Here is a 24930-nt window from a genome sequence, read left to right on the forward strand (position 1 = left end):
CAGAAACGATGATCGAATTCGATGATGCCATTTCCGAAATCCTCGGGCTCGTTCCCTAGGGCTTCTCGATATCCTACGGTACGGTCGAAAATCTTTCAGATAGATTCTTGCGAAAAGATTCGAGCGCCACTGATAAGCAAAAGCCGTTCGCCTGAAACAGCTTATCTCCTTCTTCCTGCTTCTCAGTGCGAGTCTGCGAATGACGAAGAGCGCGTGATCCAGTTAGACGACACTAAACTCCAGTCCTCTCTTCCTTTTTCTTCTCTCTCTCTCTCTCTCTCTCTCTCTCTCTCTCTCGCTTCCCTCTTTTTCCTCTTCCCAAGGCTGATAAGTACTGATTTCCATAATGGTTCCATGTACGAGTACGCTCGGCCTATCTTCGCTCCGGGCCACTTTCCGCCGTCTTATCGAACCTCTTAGACTCGCGGCTCGATCGATATCAGATTGATTTCCGCCTGATTTACGGTCGTGTTAAATATTCATAGCTATCAACAGGAATTAAGATCGTTCAATTAGTGGTACGGCACGTGTTTTAAAAATATCGAAACTATTCTCTACATTTACTTCTTCAATGATATCTTTCCTTATCTTGGAGAAATAGCAACGTCGAAATTGGGACATCGTTACGTAGCCAGGGCAAGAACGAGTTCGAAACGCAAGGAAACGCTGCCTCGTAATTTCGCGTTTTTCTCGGAAAACGGTGGCACATTTCTTTCTCTCTTCCAATCCATTTCGCGAATCGTTTCAGAATCTCAAGCAAAGTCATCGATGATTATTTTTGAGACCTTTATCTGACGTCAATTTGAGCGTTCCGCTTCAGATATTCACCATTTCCATAAAGAATGCCCTTCGTCTGCACACGCACGTATCCGCGCTAGTCGTTCCACTTTATCTAGTATCAAGAAACGATGAAAATTTCCTGCACGAGATGAGAATTTAAAACCAACGGCCCCGAAGCGAGATGAATAGCGTACTTCTGTGGAATTATTTTTCTGCCCAGGTTGTGGCGGAAACGGCACTGTCGATCCCACAATTTGACGCGGTTGCAAACTTCCTGATCACCAATTAAATTCTACTAACGAACTTTTATTCATTTTTTATTTAAAGAATCACCATTGAATCACCTGTTGCAAAACGTTTTACTTCGCGATCAAATTTTTATAAAAAAGGCAAAGAGAAGGGATCTCCCTTCGCGGCGAGGGATCCAGTTCCCTCGTACCTTCCTCTCGCAAATTTCATTCAAAACTCACGTGTGAAACTAGAAGAGTCGCTAATTATTCGTTGCAACTTGCGAAGGTGTGCGATATTCGGCACGGTCGGTAGATGTAAAGTAGATGAAACGGGGCAAGCCGAGTTGCCGTCTGAACCGGTTGCTACTGAAATTTCAGGGAAAACCGCAAGCTTGCGTCAAGGTGGCGCGCAGTTAGCGCTTGAACAGGCCTAAATGAAGAGCGATCGTCACGGGAACAGGTGATCGATAGCGATTGCGAGGAGCCGCGTGCGACTGTGTGTGTCTGTGCGCGCGCGCGTGGTCGCACAGGGTAATCGTGGCGGTGACGCGCGGGGGTAGGGACGGAGAGGAGCAAGATGGAACTCTTCCTGATTCTCGTCTGTCTGATTGCGCCGCCCACCCTCTCGCTCTCGATCAAGAGCAAGCTCAATCCACGGATCGTTCAGACACGGTACGGCGAGGTGCAGGGGGTCATACGCTCCTTCGAGAACGCCAAGTTCCTCAAGCCAATCGACGTCTATCTCGGAATACCATACGCCACCCCTCCGATCGGGGGTAACAGATTTTCACCGACTAAGGCGCCTAGCCCGTGGGAAGGAGTCAGGTAAGCAAAGAGAAAAATTTACTCGCACCAGCCATATTTACGCTATCTTTCGAACTATACCTCGATCATGTTATCCATTCACCTCTTCGAAGAACAACAGCGTAGCAAAGGTTTGATAGAGATTGGTAAATAATGTTGTGGACGTATAACGAAAGGATAGAAGCATAGTTCGCACGATGGCGATGCATTAGAGATTTAGATAATTCTGGAATTAAAAATGATGATGATCATTAAGAATACAAGTTGGAACGTTCGCGATTTTTTGTTTCTGCAAACTCGAGTTCTGCTCTTTTTGCATTAATATCCGAAAGAAGCAACAAATTTTGACAAAAGAATAAATTTCGGAGGGACATTCCGGGAACCAAAATCCCTTTAATCCTGGTGTCCTTCAACGTATTTCATCGGCATATTTCCCGCAAAGTTATGCCAAACAGCTCCTTTGAAATTCGCCCAAAGTATTTGGCCTTGTATTCGTGTATCCTTCCATACACACCGACCAGCTGTTTCATAGGAGTTGGTTAAAAATTTATCCAAGGAAAATTTATGTAAACGTTGACGAAACAATTCTTTGTGCTTCTACCAGTGATTTCCAAAATGTCAGGGGAAAAAATGTGAAATTCGCGAGCCACCGTTCCCCAAAATTCTCGAATACAGGCTTTAGAATTTCCGACAGAACTAGACATCCCTTCGTATCCAACAACTCTCGCTCTTTCTTCCCCGACCCCCTTCCTCTCCCCTCTTCCTACTCCTCTCACTGCCAGCGAAGCAAAAACGGAAACACAATTATACACGACCTTAATCTCCATACATTACGATCTAGGGGACAAAGGTACTCGTAATGCAATACACTCGGAACACATAATTAACTCAGCGCGGAGTACTTGGGAGCTGGTTGTCGAGAGGAGAATATTCGCAAACCACATTTTTCCGAATGTTCAAGCTCACAGACTTCTTGACTGAATCAAAAATTTAATTTGAACTTTTCTAGAAGATTTCCTTCTCCTGATAATATCACTTTATCAGGTACTTGCGCTAATTTTTCTCAATTTTGTACTCCAGAAAGGAAACAGATTATCCATTAGATCGTGAATTCAACGGAGAGTAAAGTGTCCGAGCATTCGATTCGAATCGACTAAAACAAATTCTCTTTTGCAGATTATCGGACTCGGTCAGTCCTGTCTGTCCTCAAAAGCTGCCCGACATTTCAAATGAGCAAGAAGCGTTGGAGCGTATGCCAAAAGGACGGCTGGAATACTTGAAGAGGTTGCTACCTCATCTACGGAATCAAAGCGAGGATTGTCTCTATTTGAACATTTACGCACCGGCTGTGGGTGAGTAATTTTACACGTTCTTTGCCGTTAGGAAAATTAATGGCCTCGATATTCGAATGGCTTAACGGGGTCGCAAGATCGAGCTTTCGACCTAAAAGAGTTGAGATTTGCCTCGGAGTTCGAGCAGAATGTATACAGCGGCATGTAAATAATTGAACGACTATTGGAGAGCTTGTCGTAACGACGTTGAGGGAAATATGGAATGCAGAAACCTGATTGCGTGATTGCAAAAGTGAAATCATTTTGTTATTAACGTATGTATGGTGTCTTTTACAATCTGGTAAATTGACATGATTAGCAGGAATTCTATAGGGATTCGTTGGATTTGATTCGAAGTGGAATTATAACCCGACTGGTTCGATAATACGACAGTTAGCAAATGGGATGAAAAACTTGACTGAACAATAATTCCTAATGAATCATTGTATCGTGGCTAGCAGATTTATAAAGAAAGATGACGACCATAGGCGAATATGACTTTCACTCTGATTCTTTTTGCACCAAATTAGCGTTTCAAGCGAAGATATTCATCGGCTCGAACGAAAATACGCGCACGCCTCTGGGTCAACGGAAGCAAAGGAAATTGTAAATGAACCGGAGACCCTGGAAATCCACTTTATGCGCGAAACTATCGTAAACGAACGCAGCGTTTTAATATTAAGCATACTTGTCGATGTTGAATACCCAAGTAGCTCGATGTTGCCTCTCTGATGTTGTAACTTTCTGAGCTCGTTCCTACCATCCACCCTCGCGCGGTATCAGTAAACATGATAAAAACACATAAAACTAGATTCCAGCAGGCGTGTTCAACGTAACTTTACATACCTCATTTTCGCTTAGCCTTTCATCGATTCCACCTCCCCAGGCAGAGAAATTTCGTTCGAAAGATGGTTAGTAGCTACCGCAAATTAATTCTTCGAAGAACGTCGTCCTACTATCTTATTTTTAACGAAGGTTCCTTAAAAATGCTTGGAAACTCTTTTCTCGTTACTGAATAGCTACGACGTTATTCATTAAATTAATTTATCAGTTACCTAAGCGTATAGCTATTGCTGAAGGAAACGTTTGTAGGTAACGCAAACGAAACGGTGTAAGGGGATTTGCAATTTGCAATTTCATTTTCGTATGAAAGTGTAAAACATCAGGCTGTATGTTAGCGATCCCCTTTTTTGCGTCTCGAGCCCTTCCCTTCAAGTTTCCCGCGCAATGTTACGTATTTCTCTGGTGCCACGCGCAACGAGTAGGGAAAAGGAACGGTTTCAATAATAATGCATCATGACGTGTTGCCTGCGAAATAGGAAATTTTACTTTTTCGCCGCGCCTTAAACTCGCTCTCAACCTACCCTCGTGTACCCCGTTTTTCTTGCAACCTCTCCCGGGCCGGAAATTGAACGGCAAAAGCGTCGAGAATGCTGCGACATATTTTTGCGAAATACGCGTGACGCGTACGCGTTTACGGCTCTCTAACTTGGAGAAAAGAGCGAAAAAAGAGGAGGATTAAGGCGTTAAGACAATAACGTAGAAATACGTCACTTTTTCATTCTTATCGTTCGTGTACTGTTGCTGATGTGTCGCCGAGCGAACACAGGTTTATCGATGGTAGTAGAAGATTGTTATTAAATCGTTTATTAAAAAGTAAGTAACTACCCTACGACAATCTGTCAATATCGCCTTCTATTGAAATACTAATACGTTCGAGTTTGGACATTGTGTAACGTTCGTTATTCGAAATTACTCCTGCTTCAAACACGCTGCAAATAGCTCTGAAACCTGTTTAATTGTTAAACAACTAGTTTGTAAACCGTCGCCACCACGAACCATATTCCGTAATTAACCACCCAACAAATTATATCGTCGCCCAAGCAAAACAAGTTAGGGCTTTTGTCGGGAACAGTTTTATACCTTTCGCGAATAAATCAACGTGGCTTAGCATCGATCCGAAGGACGAGACACGATGCTTCGACGGACGAGCTTCGTTGTACTTGTCAAAAAATCGTGTAGTCGAATGGTCTAGCAATTCCCCGATCCAACCCCTTGCTACGAGATTCGGGTCAAACCGTTTTCATCTCTTTCGTGTATCGTGGGTTGCACGTTCGCGTTTCGACAATGAAACATCGTACAGACGTAAATGTAAGCCGGAATAGGAAACCAGAACACGCTACTCTGCAAGTCTGCGCGCGAGCGTGACTACCTGCTGTCGGGGCAACTGTCCAGAATGCGAAACTGTCGCGGATGTGCTCGATCCTGTCGCCACCACTTATGGTTCTGCGATCGAAAAATAATTTAAGCGCCAGGTGCTTCGAAGCATCTATTCAACAACGTTCTCATATGTGAAACGAAATTATTAAGAATTCATTTTTTACTAAAAATTTCCTTAACTGAAACAGCACGCGCGCAAGAAATGAATCCCTTGACTTTGCCAATACATAATTCCGTATGTGTTTAATACCACTGCGAGAGGGTAGGGCTACGAACAAAGGCAGTAACCTCTGTACCGCCGACTACCCCTAAAACGCGAACGATGGAGTAATGTATAAACCTAATCTCGTAACTTGAGCAAGATGGTCAAGCGACGGTTCGTGCAACGAGGCGCGCAGCACTGAAACAATTTCCGATCCAGCTGCCGTTTAATAATGCAGCAGCGATGCACGGGCTGTTTACAAACAGGACCGTGCATACAGATCGCTGGGAAATTTAGTGACAGCGAAAGAGCCGTCGCTGTAAGCTTTTAACATTCCGCTCTGGTTACGCCGCGCGCCGCAATCCATATAAAAGATGCATCCTAGCTAGCCAGTGGATTCACGCAGCTCGCAAACAGAAGGATAATTTTATCGTTGTCGCTGTTTATGAAATTCTCTTCTTTACGCGTATGCCAGTTGCTTCCTCTTACTCCCTTTGCTTGCTTTTACTGTTGGCAAAATTTCATTTTTACGGGAAGGTGACAAAGAGTAACGGTTCGCTCGTTAGACTGATCATAGTCTTTGAACGCTTGACTCCACTGAACATGATTAACGTTGCTAGTGGCGACAAGGGGAATTATCGAACCGCGAATAGATTCTGTCAGAGGTCAGGAAGATGCTGCTTAAGCATTACACGTGTTTAGTGGCTTGAAGCTGGACTACGCGTGTCTAGAATCTCATGATCTTCCGACATTCGATACGTCTTGTGGGTTGTTCGACATCTTGTCGTCCAATTAGCAGAATGCCTGTTCATAGATTATCAGCAAATGGAAAATGAAATCGATAAATGATTGCTTTTATATCGAATAAGATGGAACGGTGGTAGAGAAGCTGCGCGCAGATCTGCATTCAAAGTATTGACTGTCAGGTCTGTAAAAGGAAAGTCTCGAACCAGGACGCTCGTAAACCGGCACCCAATGACGTGACTGGTAACGCAGGTGTTAAGAAAACGTGAACGTCAACGCCCCTGGAACGCAATAGCAGACGGTACGTTCGTTTCCGTCAAGACAGCGCAACCCGTTCGTACGCTAGAACGCTGGCTGCTTCTTTATTGAGTTTCTTGCAATAGTTATCATGTATTTGACGCGAACTTTTAGCCTCTCGTATCTTCTGATACGTAATATATATCGCGAAACGATGTATCGAGAGCGACACTTATTTTTACAAATTTGGAATCGACCTAATTACGAAAATTATCATTTTCATCAATCGGACAATTTTGGCGACTACGGTCATTGCATCGTCCATTCTGAGAAATGTTCGCGTTGCAGGCTTCTTCGATATGCGTATCAATACAGAAAAGAGAGAGAGAGCGAGCGAGAGAAGAAGAAGACATTGAGATGAAATTGTAAGACAGTGGAAAGTGGTGGAGCCGTCAAACGTGAGAGCAACCGGAGAAATTCCTGAATATTTTACACGGCTCGTCTTTTACGCGAACTTTCGAATTCAACTTGGCTGACTTTCAATTCTCGTCGGAGCTTGGCTTGTATTCTTTTGAACTGAACCGGTTTTACGGTTGATCTACCATCGAGCGGAATCTACTTGAAGATCCAGATGAGTTTGATCGTGTTCTTCGCATTGAATATTTAGTTCGCGAGCTGAAATTCTGATTAAACTGTGTTTCCTCGTTTCTCGTGTTTTGGATTAACTACTTTAGCGTTATTCCGATCAATTGAATTGAAAGAAAGGAGAGACGTAGCGTGTTAGTGATTTAAAGTGGCCTGATTGGAGAGTAAAGATAAAGGTTCCGTGGCTTCCTTTCTTTCTTTCTTTGATCGATCAACTGTATTAGCCGTCTATTATAGAGTCTGATCGGAAGGTGCTCTCTAATGAAGTGCTCTGATTACTTAGACCGATTGTTTTCTCCCCATTCGATATCGATTCCTTCGTTTTACGCGACTGATTTAAAAAAATACCATTCGCCTTTTCGATTCACGGCGCAACAAAATCGTGAATTGTTTTAATCCAAATAAGAACAAAGAATCCGGATCGATTTTCCATTTTGGAAATGTTCTTTTTCAACTCTTCGAGTTTGAGCGTTCGCAACGTGGCGGAGGTGTTAAATCAATTTCGTCGACTATTCATTATTCGCGAGATTGGCCGGCTAACAAGTTCCACGGTTCGTTCAACGCACATCACGTCATAAAACAAAATTTTCTGTAGAATGTGATGTAGGACAGCTCTAATAACGACGATTCGTTTTTCCATCAAGACAGCCCCTTCTTCGAAAATAATTTAACGCCCATGAATCGTTGACTTTCGTGTTAGTTCTGACGTAATGAATAAAATGATAAAACGTAGCGGCAATTAATTATCAGGGAAACGGCATTATTTAATATTACCTCCATCTGTCGCCTTCTTTTCACAAACTTTCCCCATTGAGTCAAAAGCCGTAATTTCTGAGAGTACGATTTCCAATTTCTGACAGAATAAATCCACAATCCGGAATTAATTATTTCCAGGCATTAAGCAACGTTCGACGGTTAATCGTATTTGTTTAATGCGATCATTTATGCAGCAAGGGGTCTCGAAAGGTCCAGAATTTGCATAAAATCTTCACACCGTTAAATTTCTCATCTTGAAACATTTGAAACCAGTCTCGGCTACGCACATTTACGATTTAATATCTATCAAAACTGAAGCCCTTTTTCTTTATCCGATTGACATTTTTTTATTAACATTCTTCTATAAAAGCTACAATCGAACACTTTCGAACTATCATACGGAGTATTCTCGACACCGAAAGACACTCGGGGTAGCTTCTATTGTTTCCCCGGTATCGTATTCGAGACTTTAGCTTAATGGAAGACCGGGTGAAAGTTCGAGCTCGCTTAATGCACGGCCGCTCGTTTCTCTTCGTTTCAGAACATTCTATCCGAGTATAGAGAAAGATGGAACGTTAAACGGATCGAAGAAAACGAGGAAAGAGACTGGCAATCACACGGACGCCTAATCCCATGGGTTTCTCGGCGAGACATTGCGACTTGGAACTGTGAAAGAAGGTGGCAAGTTTTCCCACCCGCGTCGACTAATAATCGAATCCGCAAGTAGTCGGGGTTCGTTCGAACCGACGATCCGAAATAGCCGGCTGCCAGGCATGAATTTCTTTGAGGGCCGTCGCCCGTGAAATTATTTGTTCGACCAGGCTGAATGAAAGATAAAGTGACTTCCCCTGTTCCTTTCGGGGTGCGACCTTTTATATCGCTGATCCAGGATCCACCTAATACCCAACGATGATCAAGCACCATTTGTATTTCTCGCGCGGTTCCTCGCAACTGGCTCTCGCTCTTTCGCTACGAACGAAGGTAGAGAACGGTCTTTGGGTTTAGTAAAGCCGGGGATGGATTTATTGCCGCGGGAGAGGGGTTGGAGAAAGTTTGATAAAGGAAAAATTGAGTATGGCGAGGTTTCTTGGGTGCTATTTCTACGAAGTTTTTGGAACTTTGGAAGCTCGAACCGTAGAAAATTTAAATATTAAGATTTAAACCGTTTTATTTCCTTCGCGTTCATCGAAAGTAAATCGTAGACGCGTATATTGTACATAAAATGTTGACTATGCAGAACGTGCAGGCTCATTAGCCTGCGAAGATGTCGTTTTAATTAATCACGCAGCAAAAGAGCGTCTCATGACACGTACTAATGCTTAATGAGAGAAAAAAGAGTGGAAGCCGAGTGGAAAGGAAGACATCAAAGAGCTGCAACTGGCGGCAGGTGAACGGTTACTTCATACTTGGAATACGAATTACGTTTCACAAAGAAACGCTACCCTCGTTGCCTTCTTAACTTGTACCTTTGCGCTGCTCCTACACTCTTTTCTCACTGAAAATCGTCAGTCGAACGAACATATATTATTTTATATCGAACTCACAGCTTTTCTTCTTTATTTTTTCTCTCTTTGCGTTTTTCCATCAAACGGGAAAACACGACGCGTCTCCACTCTGCTGTCGGCGTAATATAAATTCTTGAAATTACTATCTGCCTGGTTGCCGCAGCGGAAAATATCGAGTCTGCAAACGAATCAAAACCGACTGACGTATTCTTATAAGGAACTCGTTAAATTCATCGGAGCAGTGAAAAAATGATTGTTCGCTGATGTTACTGTAATTTCTACTATACGTACTGGTTTGAACCTTGTAACTTACTTCGTGAAATGATCACTCGCTTCCGGTGAATTTGACGATTTGTCAACTTTTGTTTTTGATCTGGAAATACGCTTATTTGAAATATTATTTCTCCGTTTTTCTTGTGACAATTAGTAATTTCTTTTCAACAACAAAAAGGAGGCGAAATAGCTTTCAAAAATAATTAATCTTATTCAGAGAATTATTGCTCGTTTCCTTCGAAATCAACTCGGATTTTCCAGAAATGGAAATTTTACCGGTTTCGAAGTTGCTCCTCAGATTACAGATCAGCGAGGCGGTCGTCGGCAACGCAAAACTCGGTACGTTGATGATCCACTTAGGTGAAAACCCGGTTGTGCGACTATATGGTCGCGAACGACAGCCGAGAATTATCGTGGCGATTTAGCCGGTAAGTAGAAGCGAACTAGTAATTACGAGCTGGTTGTTTCTGCGATCGATAGCATCGCCAGCCAGCATTACGAATAGATAAACGTATATACGAGGATGTCGCGGGAACGCCACTTTCCTATTGCAACTTCTTCTTGCTCTCCTGTGCTTTCTAAAATTGCAGATCAGTCGGAATTACTCGTTGCTACTTTGAACTTTAATTTCGAAATGAATAACGAGAGCTACATTAATATTTTAATATTAGCGATTAAATGAAGTACATAATGCAAATACAAACGGGATGCTGCTACGTTTTGGAGATTTTATCATTTCGTCTATCCACTGAAAACTGTTTCCTTTGTGCGTACGAGTTTCAACGCTGCTATAGTTGTTTACGTGGCGATTGTACAAAGCGGAATACAATTTCATCTCTGTAGAATACAACACAATTAGGATTTACAAAGCAAATTGTCTCTAACTCGGCTTGCATCAAACGAAAGCAGCTTTCCAAATCTTCGACATTCATCTGCAGAAAATATCTTTTGTTTGTCGTTATTAAATTAGCGAAATCGACTGATCAAAGGACTGACATAAACGATGGGAAGACGGAAGCGAAAAAGGACCGGTCGTCGCCTTGCAAGTTACACGTTGTCCCGATTAAAAAACGATTTTGAAGATGATTTATCGTTGGACTAAATTGAATCGCTAATCTAAGTTGGAGAACTTTGCCGGCCGTCCGGCTGAATTATGGCCAGCGGGAATAGAATGCTATCGACCGTTACGCGATGCCTCTCCTTCCTTCTCGATTGTCTAAAACTGAACTTCCACGGAATTGTTCAGAATCGCGGCCTTTCGACGGCCACTTGGCCCCCGTGGAACATATGGGGAAAAAGATTCGACATTTTGATTAAGAGCAGCACGGTAAAAGCACGCTGGATCCGTCGATCGTGAGAGTTATAGTGACGCGGTGAGCCGTGCAAGAAATTCTTCCGGCGGAACTTTGTTTTGCCTGCTACGGGGCTTTTACGAGAGGAATAAAATCATGAAAACTCGAATAAATTGAAAGATATTCCAAGTATGACTGTTATGTAAATCACTGCGAATACCAATGAATTTTTTCCGGACAAGGTTAGTTTTTCCTGCAATCGTTACATTACCTCGAATGTTCTACGCTCTGAAATATCTAAAGGTTGAATCTTTTACTTTCTTCCTGGATAGACCAGCGAGTTTTGAATAACGAAATTCTTTTCGCTTTATCGTGCGACATTTTCAACGTCTACCCATCGATACAATATTGTAGTGAGCGATACGAAAATTGAGTATAGCATTGGAATTATAGTATTGAGATTGGATATAGTATCGAAGCATAGGCATAGACGAAGTGAAATAAAAGACAGAAGAAAACGAGGGGTAGCAAGTGCACAGCAATCAATCACGCGGTCTCCCTAACGAATCTCCGCCTCTTCGAAACCGAAACCTCGATCGTCAGCTCTTAATTACACGCCAGTCGGAAACTTGTGGCCGTACGCAATCATTCGCTCCCTAATAGCGCCATAACTCAAGTAGAACGCAGTATTTTCGTCGCAGCAGCGTGTTTAACCATCGCTGTATTCATAACTTCGTCACCCTCGCTGCTCTTTTACGTCGGCATTCCTTCGAATCTCGTTAACACGACGCTTGCTCTGATCGTGAATTAATTGAAATAAATTGTGCGTTTCGTTATTCAAGTAAACGTCTGTTGTTGGCAATAAAATTTTCGCTATTTAAAATTAGCGTTTCGCGCGAAAATGCCGTATTCTTTGTACTCTTTTAGTAAACTCCGTTAATATCGAAATTATTGTAGAAACTAATAGGAAATGACTGGAAATTCTGTAAAATTAATCTCAAAATTCTGTAGGAGTTACGTAGCTTTCATACGAGAGAAACAACGTTCGCAAACCACAGCTTCGATTCCACGTCGCGACGGGTGGAAGTCCTCACGAAGATAAGTCGTTATTATTTCTCCCGCTGGATAATCGAATTTCTTCAAGAGACTGAAGGATCGAAACGTCGTTACACGTAACCAGCTTGAACAACAATCCCTTAAATTTGTATTCTTATATCGATAAAGGTGTTTCAATCCCTGGCTTGGACATTGAATATGCCATCGACTATCACAGTGTGGATCAACTAGACCCATAGAGGAATGTGTGTTTATTGGTCGGGGAAAAAGTTTAAGTAGTTGAAAGGTGAATTATGGTTAGGCTAGGATACGGTATACAAGTAGTAACCGGAGGGTGCTAAATATTGGATATTTTAAGTTTGCAAGGGCGGTTCGTGTTGACCCGATACGAAACAGGAATATTGATTTAACGTCGCCACGAGGGTGTTGTTAAATCTTTAACACCATAAACTGGAAGAAAATAACCCAGGACGCCTTTAAAATAAAAATAAGCTGCCCGTACTTTATATTTTCTTGCAAAGGAATTTTTCTAAAATTATTTAAAGAGCTCTGCAGAGTTAGAAAACTCGGTATCTTCCTGTTCTTGAAATATTCATAAATCACCGTTAATGCTCTTATCAGATACCGATAAATTATAATGGTGGCATTAATTTTCGTATCGTTTGATTTTATTGCAACGTAGAATATTCTCGACTACGATCGTTCCTCGTGATGGCAGAGAAATTCACGTACAAACACGATTCGAGACCGGTACGTAAGCTCGTGTAAACGATACGCCAGTTCGTACGATCCGTTTGATGCGCCACCAGCCACGTATGCAAATGTCCGCCTCCTCCGAAACAACGCAACGAGAGTGTCGCGCGCATAAAACAATCGCGTCCCGGTTTGTCCGGTGAAAAAGAGACCCAGCCAGGCTGTGCATTCAGACTATATGTCCCGTTGCACGCGCATCGTGTAAAGGGTTGTTCAATTGAAACGCGACCTCGGATTTCGGGGGTAGGTGGTTAGGGTGGCGCATATTTTTCCAACGCGAAAGTAGGACAGAATTTCGTTCCCCAGACTTTTATGGAACGTCGCGTCGCACAATTTGTAATTTGGTATTCAAAATTTGTACAGACTATATTTATACGCATTGCGTGGACGTCTCGTGGAAACTGAAACCGTGGAATTGATTACGTGAAATTTAATCTAATTTGTTCTGGAAGGTGGTGGAACTCTATTCTACGAACGTTTGCAGTACTCTTAATTAATCTTATGATTTTGTTAGGTTAACTCCTAAGTTAATCAATTTGATGAGATATGATAACGAAAGTACGGAAATTCCGAAATAGAGGAAAGTTTGCCATTTGTGTCTGGTCGATTTAATGTCGGTGTTTATAGAGTTTAACGAACGTTCATCTTTGTTTTATAGGGAAAAACCAGAAAATGATACAACAAATTAAAACCGATATTTTTATTTTAATGTTTTAATGTTTCCTCGTTACGGTATATAATGGGCTGTCAGAGTGGCGAACTTGTCTCGTGATAACATTTAATGTTCGGAGCTCGCCAATCGCGTCAATATAAAAAGAAAAATGCTGCGATTTCGTAGATAATTAAAATTAACGTGCAACGCCATTATAATTTCACATTCACTTACGTTTCACGCGTTCTCTCGTCGACAGAATTTCAAACACATTTCGGATTAAATTTTTGTTACATATGCTATAAAGATACCTACTGTACCGCTTTGATGATATAAGTGAACGACTCTGATATGGGACGAAAAAGAGCACGAAATTGAGTGAGAAACATCGTAGGAGAAACGAAAGTGCCAGGCACTAGGGGATGTAAGCGTGAAAATTGAAAAAAGAACGATATCGCCGATGGCGCGCAGGCACTCGGACGTGAGCAACGAAGAGGGGTCGAGGACTGTCGGGGTCGAAGGAGGGTTGAACGCTCTCACCAGACAGAAGAGGGATGTAAAATTGCAAGGAGATCACAGCCCCTCTCGTCTGCTGGAAATATCCCTTTCTGTTTCATATCTTCGTGTAAATGAGAGACGAACGCCTCTATCGACAATTGTAGTCGTACTTACGAGGAGATAGCAAGAACTGCGAAATCTCGAATGAATTAGCTGTACGTGCATTCGACGTTTTATGCTGATGGTAAGACAACCCAAAAGGATTTGAATGAATGGCCCTTTGTTTTCGAGAGATTAATCAAGAAATTATGCCCTTGGTATAGCAATTTTTGACGTTTTAAATGTTTACACTTTCTACATGCAAAATTGTAAGAATATACAGGATTATTATGATAAATAAAAGCAATCAGACATTTCTCAAAATGAATTGTAAAAATTTAATATTAAAAGACACGTAATATTAATGTCGAAAGAACTTATAAATTAAGATATAAAAGATCTTATTAGTTTCTCGAAATCAAAGAGCTGTGCATTCAAATTCTTTTGGGGTTGCTTTACCATCTACCTAAAGCATCGAACGCACATACAGCCAACTGTTTTTGTTATATTCTGGTTAGTTTAGAGATTATTTTCTTCGAATTTCGTGAAAACGTAAATAACGATTACCTCTCGCCAAACGCTTGGTGAACGAATAGAAGGGACAATTATGAGCTTGCTTTGATTATACCCACAGCGACGAAATCTGTTCTTAACATCAGTTCACGCGTATCGCTCTTTCATCGTCGCTTTTCTATCAACGATATCAGTGAGACAAGAACAGCGTTGTCCAAGCAGTCAGTCGGTTAACCCAGAAGAGCAACGATAAAAGCGCGCCAGCAGAGACAATGAGCCATCGTCGTCAGGCGTTCGTGGACCGTCTTGCTTCGTTTTCATTTTCACCAGTTCGTCGCGATGTCTTCTAACTGTACCGTTTTCGCGAGACGAAACAAGGAACGACGATGCAAACTAACTTCCATATACTCGGGAATGAAACTTCGTCTCATCCAGACAATTTAAAGTTCTTCGTCTTCTGATCGGATTGATCGAACTACCATTGTTAGAACGTTTCATCATTCTAGGAACATTTCCGGCTATCCATGGATTCTCACTCGATCAATCAAGTTTTCCAGGTCGAATCGAGGTTCCGAGTTTTTCTCTAGAGTCGGACAGTCTCGTTTTTTTTTACTTTTCCTAGCTGAGGAAGATACAGGTTTTACTTGTTGGAATATCGATCTTGGAGAGAGAGAGAGAGAGAGAGAGAGAGGGAGAGCGAGAGAGAGAGAGAGATGTTGCAGTTGGGGAAACGCGAGGTTTCTTCCGGTGTGAGCAACGACCGCTTCGACGCCGCGTAAATTGCGAATGCGCTTCGTTGTTCGGACGCATTACGCGGTCCGACTGGTATTGTGAATTCAGTTTTTGTTTTCGCGGATCGAGACCGGACTCTGTTGTTTCTTGAAATGCTATAACGAACGTAATATAGAATACCGTTGTTTGCCGATGTTTTTATTCTGGAAAATGTTCGCCCGCTGGAGAAATGCGCTTAATTAGGATAAGAAAGCCTGCGCGTTTTGTGGTGTTTCGAGAAGCGAATTCGAAATTACTACCCGGAGGCAAGAGGTCGGAATTGTTCGTGTTCCTGGATGAATATTAAGTACGTTCAGGTACATGGATTAACCAATAGGACTCGAAATAAGTGAGTTATGGAAGTTTAAGAAGGAAGATCAACCGATCTGATGGCGATATGAAACCTGGTCGGAATGTAAAGAGTTATCCAATATAGTTGCGCTATAAAGTACCATTAATCGACATTCCGGGAATGTACTATAAATTCATAAAGGCAGCGACGATCAAACTAAGAGATACAACAAGATCTTGGACGGAAGGTAAAGTTTCTGCCTCTTCGCGGAAAGAAGTCACGCCGCTGTGCGCTTTAGCAACGTCTCCAGGCATACGTGCCTCGTATTTCGCTTGGTTTGATATCGTGCACGTGGAAGGGAAGCGCGTCCGGTCACGTCAGCCACTTATTTACTGATATATGTTGTCACAGCCACAAAAGAAAATCCCAGTTTCACAAGGGCGGCAAGCTTGCCTCGCGTTAAAATCGTCCATGACGTCCAGCCCACGGGAGCTTCAAATTTATAGCCCTTTCTGACGCTGAAGGGACACGTCTTAACGTACACGAGATGCTTTCTGGTTGGCACATGTGTACTTTCAATGGCAGGAATTCAATGCACGTCTCGACAGAATCGAAATCTTTGCGTGCGGTGTTGTCCAGCCTTATTGTTCGTTTTAGGCGGCACCATAAATTAAGGCCTTGGAAAAAGAATTTCTCCCTCTAATTGGAACGGTGCATCTTTGTCGTCGTAAGATTAAATTGCCTAGAAAGTTATTGGATCGCGTATTTGTATTTGCAAATTTTTCAATGTTCGAATAAAATCTAAAAGTTTAAAGAAGCTCGATAATTAAATTGGAATTCTATTAATATAAGACAGTCTGCCTCATTTTATTGTACTACGTGCTATCAATCATGCAGTATTGTGGCAAACGTTACAATGTAAATTTCCTTTCTTCTTGTTCCTATTGGTGGACACGTTCCATCGCGTCGCCGTCAGCTCACGGAAGAAAGGAATTTGAATAATGCTCGTTGAAACAATGTGAACGATGTAAATAAAACGATAAGTTCCAGACTTCCAATTTTCAAGCACTAGTATCTTTGGCAGCAGCGATCGGTTCTCTTTGGCTACGCCCCAACGCGCAGCCAAGAACAGTACCTATTAAATTCTACGGACATTTAAAAATATTGCAGCGACTGGTTTCGTGCCCGCCGTAAACAATTTCTTAAATTATCGGATTGAATAAACAATTAATTAGTTTAAACGTTTAACAAGACGTACGCTTTTGCTTCGTAGAATAATTCATTACATTCCAACTACGTAATTCGTTAACTGCATCGATTCGTCCTGCGAATTCCTTCCTAATCGGAAAACCGCTTCAGAAGCATTAACAGAAGCATTGATTAACTTTTTTCATCCGCTTAATGTTATTGCCTGTGGTCGCCGTCATTCCGTTCGGTAATCGCGCTACTAATTATCAAAGTTAGAAACACCCGTCGACCGACTTATCGAGACATAGACGTTGAAGTCGACCGTTTGGCAGCCAGAAACCGCAGAACGCGGAGGCAACAGGACATTTTACCGACAATTTCTCTCGCTTTTGCACCCTTCTCAAAGCAACCGGTCTCCTTTCGCCGCCTCTCCGCCAGACAGCCGATCCAGAGAGCCCTCTACCAATAGCCTTGCAGCAGCGTCCTAGACTCCTTGCACTTTGTTTTGTGCCTTCCTGCCGCTCCCGTCTTATTCTACCAGCGTTTCCACCCCCGCCCTTTTCAAAGTGGCGGAGACCCGGTGGCACTGTACCGTGTTGGCAACTGTTTCGAGTACTTAAAAGAGTGGAGAAAAAGTTTTGACTCGCCGCTTTCTTCGCCCTGTAACGTCCATCGCTGTAGCAACCGATTAAACCAACCACCGCTGGTTAATTTTCGTCGCGCGACTTCGCAGAAAGTACATTAGTCAAAAATACACGAAGTCGATCAGGATTTCCTTACGAACGATTTCTAGTGAATATTCTAGATAACGGATAACGAAATCAATTCGCCTTTGGACAAAAGTTATGCCGTAAGAGAGAGGTGTGGTAGTGGTTCCGTATTTCAGAGTCAAGCGCAGAACCAGGGGCGAGGGAGACAAGTGGGATCGGTTGCGGCGAGTATTCGCACGTAAGTACCGAGCACCAGTGAGAAGGGCGGAGCTCCTATCGGCCGTGAAAAGAGCAAAAATCCATTTGTTACCGACGAAACAGTCGCTGTGTCAGAAATTTATCGAGTTTTCGAGCATGCTTGTCCTAAACCCTGTGAAGAGTCGCGATTGATCTGACAGATACGTGCGAAATCTTCTCATAAATATTTGTATTTCTAAACATCCACATCGTAAACAAAGAGCATCTACCTACATGCTACACTAAATCTTTAGCCCTCAGAGGGGAGCTGGACGTAGACATATGTATGTTATGTACGTTTCAATGCATTCTCTACCAGAAACACACCAATATTACGTTAATGCGAAGGATACCGTAGAGCAGAGACGGTGGTAGACGTAGAAGGAAAAGAGAGAGGAAAAAGGACGACAGGACTAGTGAAGGCAAAGAAAGGAAGGGAAACGAGCAGAAGAAAGGAGCACGTGGGAAGTAATGGAGAGAGGAGAGGAAGGAAACAAGAAAGGAAAGAATGGAAGCACAGAGCGAGGAAAGAGAAAGAAATGGACGGAAGTGAGAAAAGAAAAATAGGAAATAAAAGGGGAAAAGGAAGACAAGAGGTTAAAGCAGATAGAGAGACAGAGTAAAGAAGCTCTTAGTAGTTACCTTTGATCCTGTTCTTGACAGAGCACAAATGGGACAACAGAAATGCTCTAATACGTAATTAGAATTTTTATATTCTACGGTACGATTTAGTTACTGCGCGTTACTTATGAACGGTTTGATATAACGCCCTAAGCCAATAAAATACAATTAAATTAAAAGCAAAGCTTTAAAAACTTGTCGTTCGCTTATTAAAATTATAACAGACGTTTTATACCGCTTTAGAACTTTATGGAAAATATTCAGAAAATATTAATACGAAATATTATAACACCCTTTCGACTTTGAGCAATATCTGCCGTTGAATGCAGTTTCCTATATAGGTACATATACCGCATAGTATAGCCTATAATATTCTAAAATGCTTTGTTACATCGTTGTTTAGCTCTGATACGTGTTCCACCTCTGCAGCTCGTGTCCGTTCATCCATCACGCTTCGTTACTTGAACGTGATTGCTATAGCTCAGCTCCTATCGATTAAACTTTATTAGTTGGGCTCGTCTACCAATCGCCAGTGCCATATCGACGCGTCGTACGCCCTTTGCACGTAATTTACTACCGAATAATATCAGTTCCTAGATTAAACGTTGCTTTGAGTCGCGATACTCGATCCCGATCACTATCCGGCTGACCTACACCACTTCGACTCGTCAAACCCACGATCAAAATTCAATATTTTAATGTTCAAATCGTCCAGCTACGTCGTTCGACCGCAATCATTGCTTTAACCTCGTTACTTGGCTGAGACGACCATTTGATTGAGTTTCGCCAGTAGAACGCGTGACTCTGAATTAAATTTCGCTACATCGACCGAGTAATTGAGTTCCGCTGGAGCATACGTGTTGGCTTTGCCATTTCAATACCCACACCTTCGGACATCCCATTCGATCGCTCTTTGCTTAAGCATCAACTCTTCGGAGCAACGATTTATCTATTTACTTGCGTTACTTCGATACGCCAGCCGATTTATCGAGCTTCGCTACTGGTTATGTCACACTACTGAAACCTTCCCTGAGAGCAATTCCTTTTAGAATTTCCTATTCGAATTAAATATCGGGGCCCGGTTTCCTCAATTTATTTCTGCCACGATCTTGCCACCTTAACGTTCATGTTCACCCTTGGATTTTACTTACCTCTACCTTTATCCTTCTTCTCCCACACCGAAATATATCTTTCGTTACTAAGGGGTAAAATACGTTCGGCGAGGTATGATTTCCTTCTCTTGGCACGAATGAGACGGAATAAAGGAACAAGTGGAAAGAGAAGCGGTTATTTTCCAGACGAAGAATCTGACGTCGTGGCGCAGAAACGAGAGAACACGCCGCAGAAGAGTATTGACTCGTTGCAATTTCAACGCGATAGAATCTTTTTTTCCTCCCGGACACCATAGGCCCTTCTTGCTAATTGTCCCGTTTTTTACAACGTGACTCGAGTAAAATCCTCGCAAATGTAATTTTACGTTCCTGCCAAAGTACACGTAACAGCGCGTAACAAATTGTTCAGCCGGCTTATATCATTTCATCCACATCGCTGGAAATTGAAAAGGAATACGTAATACGTTAATAATCGAGTAAAATCTCGGAATTCCTACTTTAACACCGATCAACGCCCGTTTTTTTTCTCTTTTTTTTTCTTTTTTTTTCCTCAGACGGATCGATGGTGACCGATTTAGAACGGCGGAAATCTGGTAGTGACGGTAATTAAATTAATCCGAGCGAAGACGGCACGAAAATTTCTTCTCACTGGCAAACACACGGCTGAATTTATTTCGTCGGCCTGAATAGAAAAGCTCCGGTCCTTTATCGCGTTATTTTAAGAGACGACCCCTTTAATTAAAAGGTCCCTTTGCACCGGCGTACCCGGAGTGTTTGCTTTGCCTCTACAAGAAAATCTTCCAATTTCTAGAAACCCTTGCCGGCCGAACTACGTCCACCGGATAAGTTTCATTTCGAACACGAGATCGTGCAGCGTGTCTGCTTTAATTTGTGCCGAAACATTTCGTTATTCCTGTCGTCTTTCTTTGCAATACGTTTAGTATTAGGTCGTCCGATAAGTTCTTTCGTTTTATAAGGAAATAATGGATGCACAACATTTTCCGTTTTATATTATTTTATCGAATTACGTATGATTCATTTTGTTCTATCAAACTAAAGATCACAACGTTCGACAGATCAGGTTTCATGTTTGTATAAAGATGCGTTGTTGTAAAAGACGTGTCTGTAGAAGAAAGACACTTTCCGGACAACCTCATATATAGAGTAGTCATCAGATACGATTTTAAAGATATCTTTTAGCTATTCTAAGAAAAGCAAATATAGATCAAGAAGAAATGGAAGGAGAGAAAAGACCAATTGACAAAAATCGATGGAAGATGGAACAATGATGGGAAACGAACCTTTTGAAATCTACCATCTTCGTACGAGAAGCATTTACGCGCGACGTCGTCACCCTTCCGGCAGAAATTCTGTTTGCTGGCGCATAATTGACGAAGCCGACAGAGAGAAGGGAAATATTAAATGTCTGTAGAAGAAGAGAAGCAGCCGTTTACGTTTACCAGATCCTCGCCTGCACTTTCAACCCCTCCGGTCGTTGTTTATTTTTTCACGCTTTTTATCATTCCCTTACTCATCAGCGAGCGACTAAAGCGACCAGATATTAATCTGTCTCTCTCGGCTTGGAATTTCTGCTTTCTTTCTATCTCTGTTTGGTCGCAAGGGGTTATAAACCCCTCGTTGGAACGAGTTACGGAGAATGTTTCTGGGGGTGTGATCACGCGCGAACTCACACGCTTCGTCGGCTCGTTCTTTGTGGCGGGCATGAATGCTGCCACATAAAATTCACGATATTGCAAGCTACGTCACGATATATTATAAAATCGTTGCAGCGATATCCACACCTTCCCATTTTCTCTGTTCGATCGCGTCTTTTGCCATGGAGTCATCTCCTCTTTTGTTGCCTTTCCTTTTTCTTCGTCGTTTTTACAATGGTCAAGCTTACGGTAGCTACGTGTAATACAGTCAAGAATTTTACTTGCCTCGATCAATATAATTTTCTCATTTGTTGATATTTCCCCATTTGTGTTTCCCGTATTGTTTATTTGTATTGAAACATTTCACTCGATGGTAAATTGCGCTACATGTGCACATAGGTCGTAAGCCGCGGAAATTTTTAATTGCGCATCGAACATTTTTAGAACGTTTCATGGAGCGAGCCAAGTGCGACGGAATGAAAGTGGACCCGACCATAGCTAACTCGATTCCCTTGGTCACGATAACTGTATTATTGCAGCACATTTCTAGTCATTTTCCTGTTCCAACGAGAACGTTAATGGTTCATCTCCATTTCATCGTGCGAGGATGAACCCTTGCCCGTGTATTTTCCGTAAGATATTCAACTCTTTTAATTTTAATTTCTCTAACCTTTGCATCGATCGCCCAATTATCCAAGATAACGATCCAAGGACGAATACAATAGAAAAGATATACATAGTGCTTCAATTAATTTAAATTAGCGATGTTGCCTCTTCCGGTGCTCTCTGTCGGAAATTTAAGAAAAGGAAACGTGTCATAGTTCGTAGCGGAATGAAAGTTTTCACAGCCAGAAGATCGAAAATGGTCGAGATGTGCCATGGATATAACTATCCCGAGCAGATGGCCTGATTTTCCAGCGTTCTGAGCTCGAATGCAAGAAAAATGAATGAAGAAGAAGCGGGAAAGTGACTGGTATGGCGAGACGGTTAGACTGCAGGGATTAGTTTCTTGAGAAAGGTTGTAAGGATTCCTTAGATGAATGTCCTTTGACGTTTTCTTCTTGTCCCACGAAATAACCGCTCTCTAACGGTTTTATCGCTGGAAACAGAAACGTAATTAGGACCTAGCCGAAATGACGTGACGATTCCTTGCTTCTTGCCTGCGAATTATACTTCCCTTGGCCGAATTCAGACGAGTTAAGGAGATTGAGGTGCCTCGTGAGACTCGACGAGATTCTGGTCCTCCGGTGGCTTCTTGAGTGGCTCTTAATGAGAGGCTCCTAGTAATTCTTCTGGCACTCGTGTTGACAGTACTCCTCTATGAGTGTTCAGCCACTTTTCGTGGCTAATGGCAAGTTATAGGACGATGGTTAGTCATGTAGTTTGATAATCGTTTATCGTATGTAGAAGCATGAGCTTTCTCGCATGTTAAGTAAATTATCATTCAATTGACTTTGATTTCGAAATGAATCAAATAGATTTCTGTATTAAGAAATATTCTTCGTTTACGTAGCATGGTTCAGAAGTAATAAGCACAATTATTCGTGTATTTTCCATACCTTTCTCATATTTCGTATCTCCGCTGTAACCATGGTAACTTGCGAAAATGAGTCCAAACTTGATGTACCTAAAAAGCATTTCTTGACTTCGCCTTCGCAAAATGAACTCACCGATAAGAAGCGGACCGTTTCGTTGGGGTACGATTTAAAAATCCATTTTCGCGTCATTCGGCACGAAGATAGGACGCGCGACGCTGTCAGGAAATGAAATTGGAAGGTTGCATCCGGAAGCAGACACTTCCCATCCGGCGGGCCGACTTGCCGGGCTTCGTGTAACGAAGTTATTCTCCCGAGGATCGAATTACAGCCGTTGTATACACACGTGTTTGTAGTTATATTTGAACCAGCCTGCGCTACTACCTTGGTTAGGGATAGCTATGTCGCACCGATCCTCGTGCACGCTCCTTCCTTCCTCCTCCACCTTCGCCGCGATGAAAATCTACGCTAAAGTCAAGAATTTTTGTTGAAATTGCAGGTTTTCGTTTTTCAGGATTATGTTAGTTCTTGCTATGAGGGAATTTCAAAATAGAGGTCTATCGACAGAACGTGTAATTTTACTCTTATGATACGTGTTATTTTATTTTATTTGCCATCGAAATACAGAAAAAGCAAAGGAGAGGATAAGCTATTTCTTGTTCGGTTAGAAAAATATTCTATCGTATCTTGTTCGATAGTAGTTCGATAGTATAAGTGCGTAGGTTCGATACAAATCATCGAGGAACTAAGGAATTTTTTAATAATCTTTTAGCAAGACACGTCGTATTTCTCGAAGATTTAATGGTAGGCATTCTCGAATCGATCGAATGACAAGTTTTATGAGTATATAGTATAAGAGATATAAAGTACATTTCAGAGGCTACGATGTCGTTTATTATGGAAACGCGAATATAATATCCCATTGGAATTTTTCAATAATACGTTACTGAAAAACTGTAATTTCAAAAATGTGTATTTTTTGCCCGTACTTTTTAATCGGAGCAATACTCGAGTTGATTATTTCATGTATTTTCTGACTACGTGGGCTTGGGTATCCACGATGTGCGATGATTTATATTTATCGTTGTGTAAGTATCGTACAAACGCGTACCTTCAGGTGAAAGTGAACCATGTTCATTTTGTTTATGCGATAGAAAAATATTGCCAACTGCTCTGGCAATTCTCACTCCAAGTGCTAATGGAAAAATATTTTACTGTTATTCAGTAAATTAAATTTCGTGCTTAATAATAACGGTAATTGAAATTTAGCTGAAAAGATGATTAAATTATTTGTTTTAAATCAATAAATAACAGTATTCGTTTAAATATTTTTCATTTAAACATTCAATATTTAATTATTCTTTTCTATCCTTGTTTTATTGAAATATATGGTTTCGGCAAGGAACTTAGCATAAGATATATCAGTTTCAAATTACCAACAACGGAGCCCATGGAAAGAAACAACTTAGGTCTTGAAAGGATAAATTTCCTTTGGAAAATAGAATCTCCAGTGACCACTTGAGGATCCGTAAAACCATCCTCCTTGCACCGTATTTGCAGTATCTCCAGCAGTCGATTTCAACCATCGTATCGACATTGTAATCCTCTGCACCGTACCGTTTCGTACTCTGCTAGTCGGTGTTCCGTCTACCTGGACGATGCTATTTGACTATATCGACATGTTTTCTATCGGATAGGATCATTAGGCCGATCTTCGATTCGTTCCACCTTTATTTTCCTTCACTTTATCGTATCTTTTAGAGACAATAACCATAATCCGTTTCTGATAAATGTATATTATAAACTATATAATACATATAATCTGAATATGTTCCATGAGAGACGTACATCTTGGATTAAATATTTCAAAGAAAACTTCAATATTCTAAAGTCACTGTCGGTCTAACAATAAGTTGGCGGTTTAACAAAAATGCTGAAATAGCAGCGGCAGCGATTTTCGTGGAAAAAGACGCAGAAGATAGGGGGAAAGGTGTGGCCTTTAAAGCGCGCTTTGTTTCATCCCGATATCTCGAATGGTTCCCGAGATATGGATCTCCAAAGCGTTCGCTTAAAATGTACGCAGTGCTCCGAGTACCCGGAAGCGCCATGACCTACATTTTTTCCACGAAATGCGTACGTCAAAGTAGTAGTAGTAAAAAGACGCCGAGTCAGCGTCTCCTCCTGACCTCCCACCACTCACGCGAGTGTGGAAAAGGTCA

At 41.9% G+C, this 24930-nt stretch overlaps 1 protein-coding gene across 2 annotated transcripts in view; it reads left to right on the forward strand.

Annotated features, from left to right (window-relative positions):
• The window catches only part of LOC100649264 (neuroligin-4, X-linked), a 261737-nt gene that overhangs the window by 56903 nt on the left and 179904 nt on the right, over positions 1–24930 (forward strand). For both annotated transcript variants that reach the window (XM_003397768.4, XM_012311998.3), the window contains exons 3-4: positions 1389–1835; positions 2991–3166. In XM_003397768.4, coding sequence (XP_003397816.1) covers positions 1588–1835; positions 2991–3166 — 424 coding nt within the window. In that variant the 5' untranslated portion in view covers positions 1389–1587. The remainder of the gene's footprint in view (positions 1–1388; positions 1836–2990; positions 3167–24930) is intronic.

Source organism: Bombus terrestris, chromosome 9, assembly GCF_910591885.1.
Source record: "Bombus terrestris chromosome 9, iyBomTerr1.2, whole genome shotgun sequence".
Classification (NCBI taxonomy): Eukaryota; Metazoa; Arthropoda; class Insecta; order Hymenoptera; family Apidae; genus Bombus; species Bombus terrestris.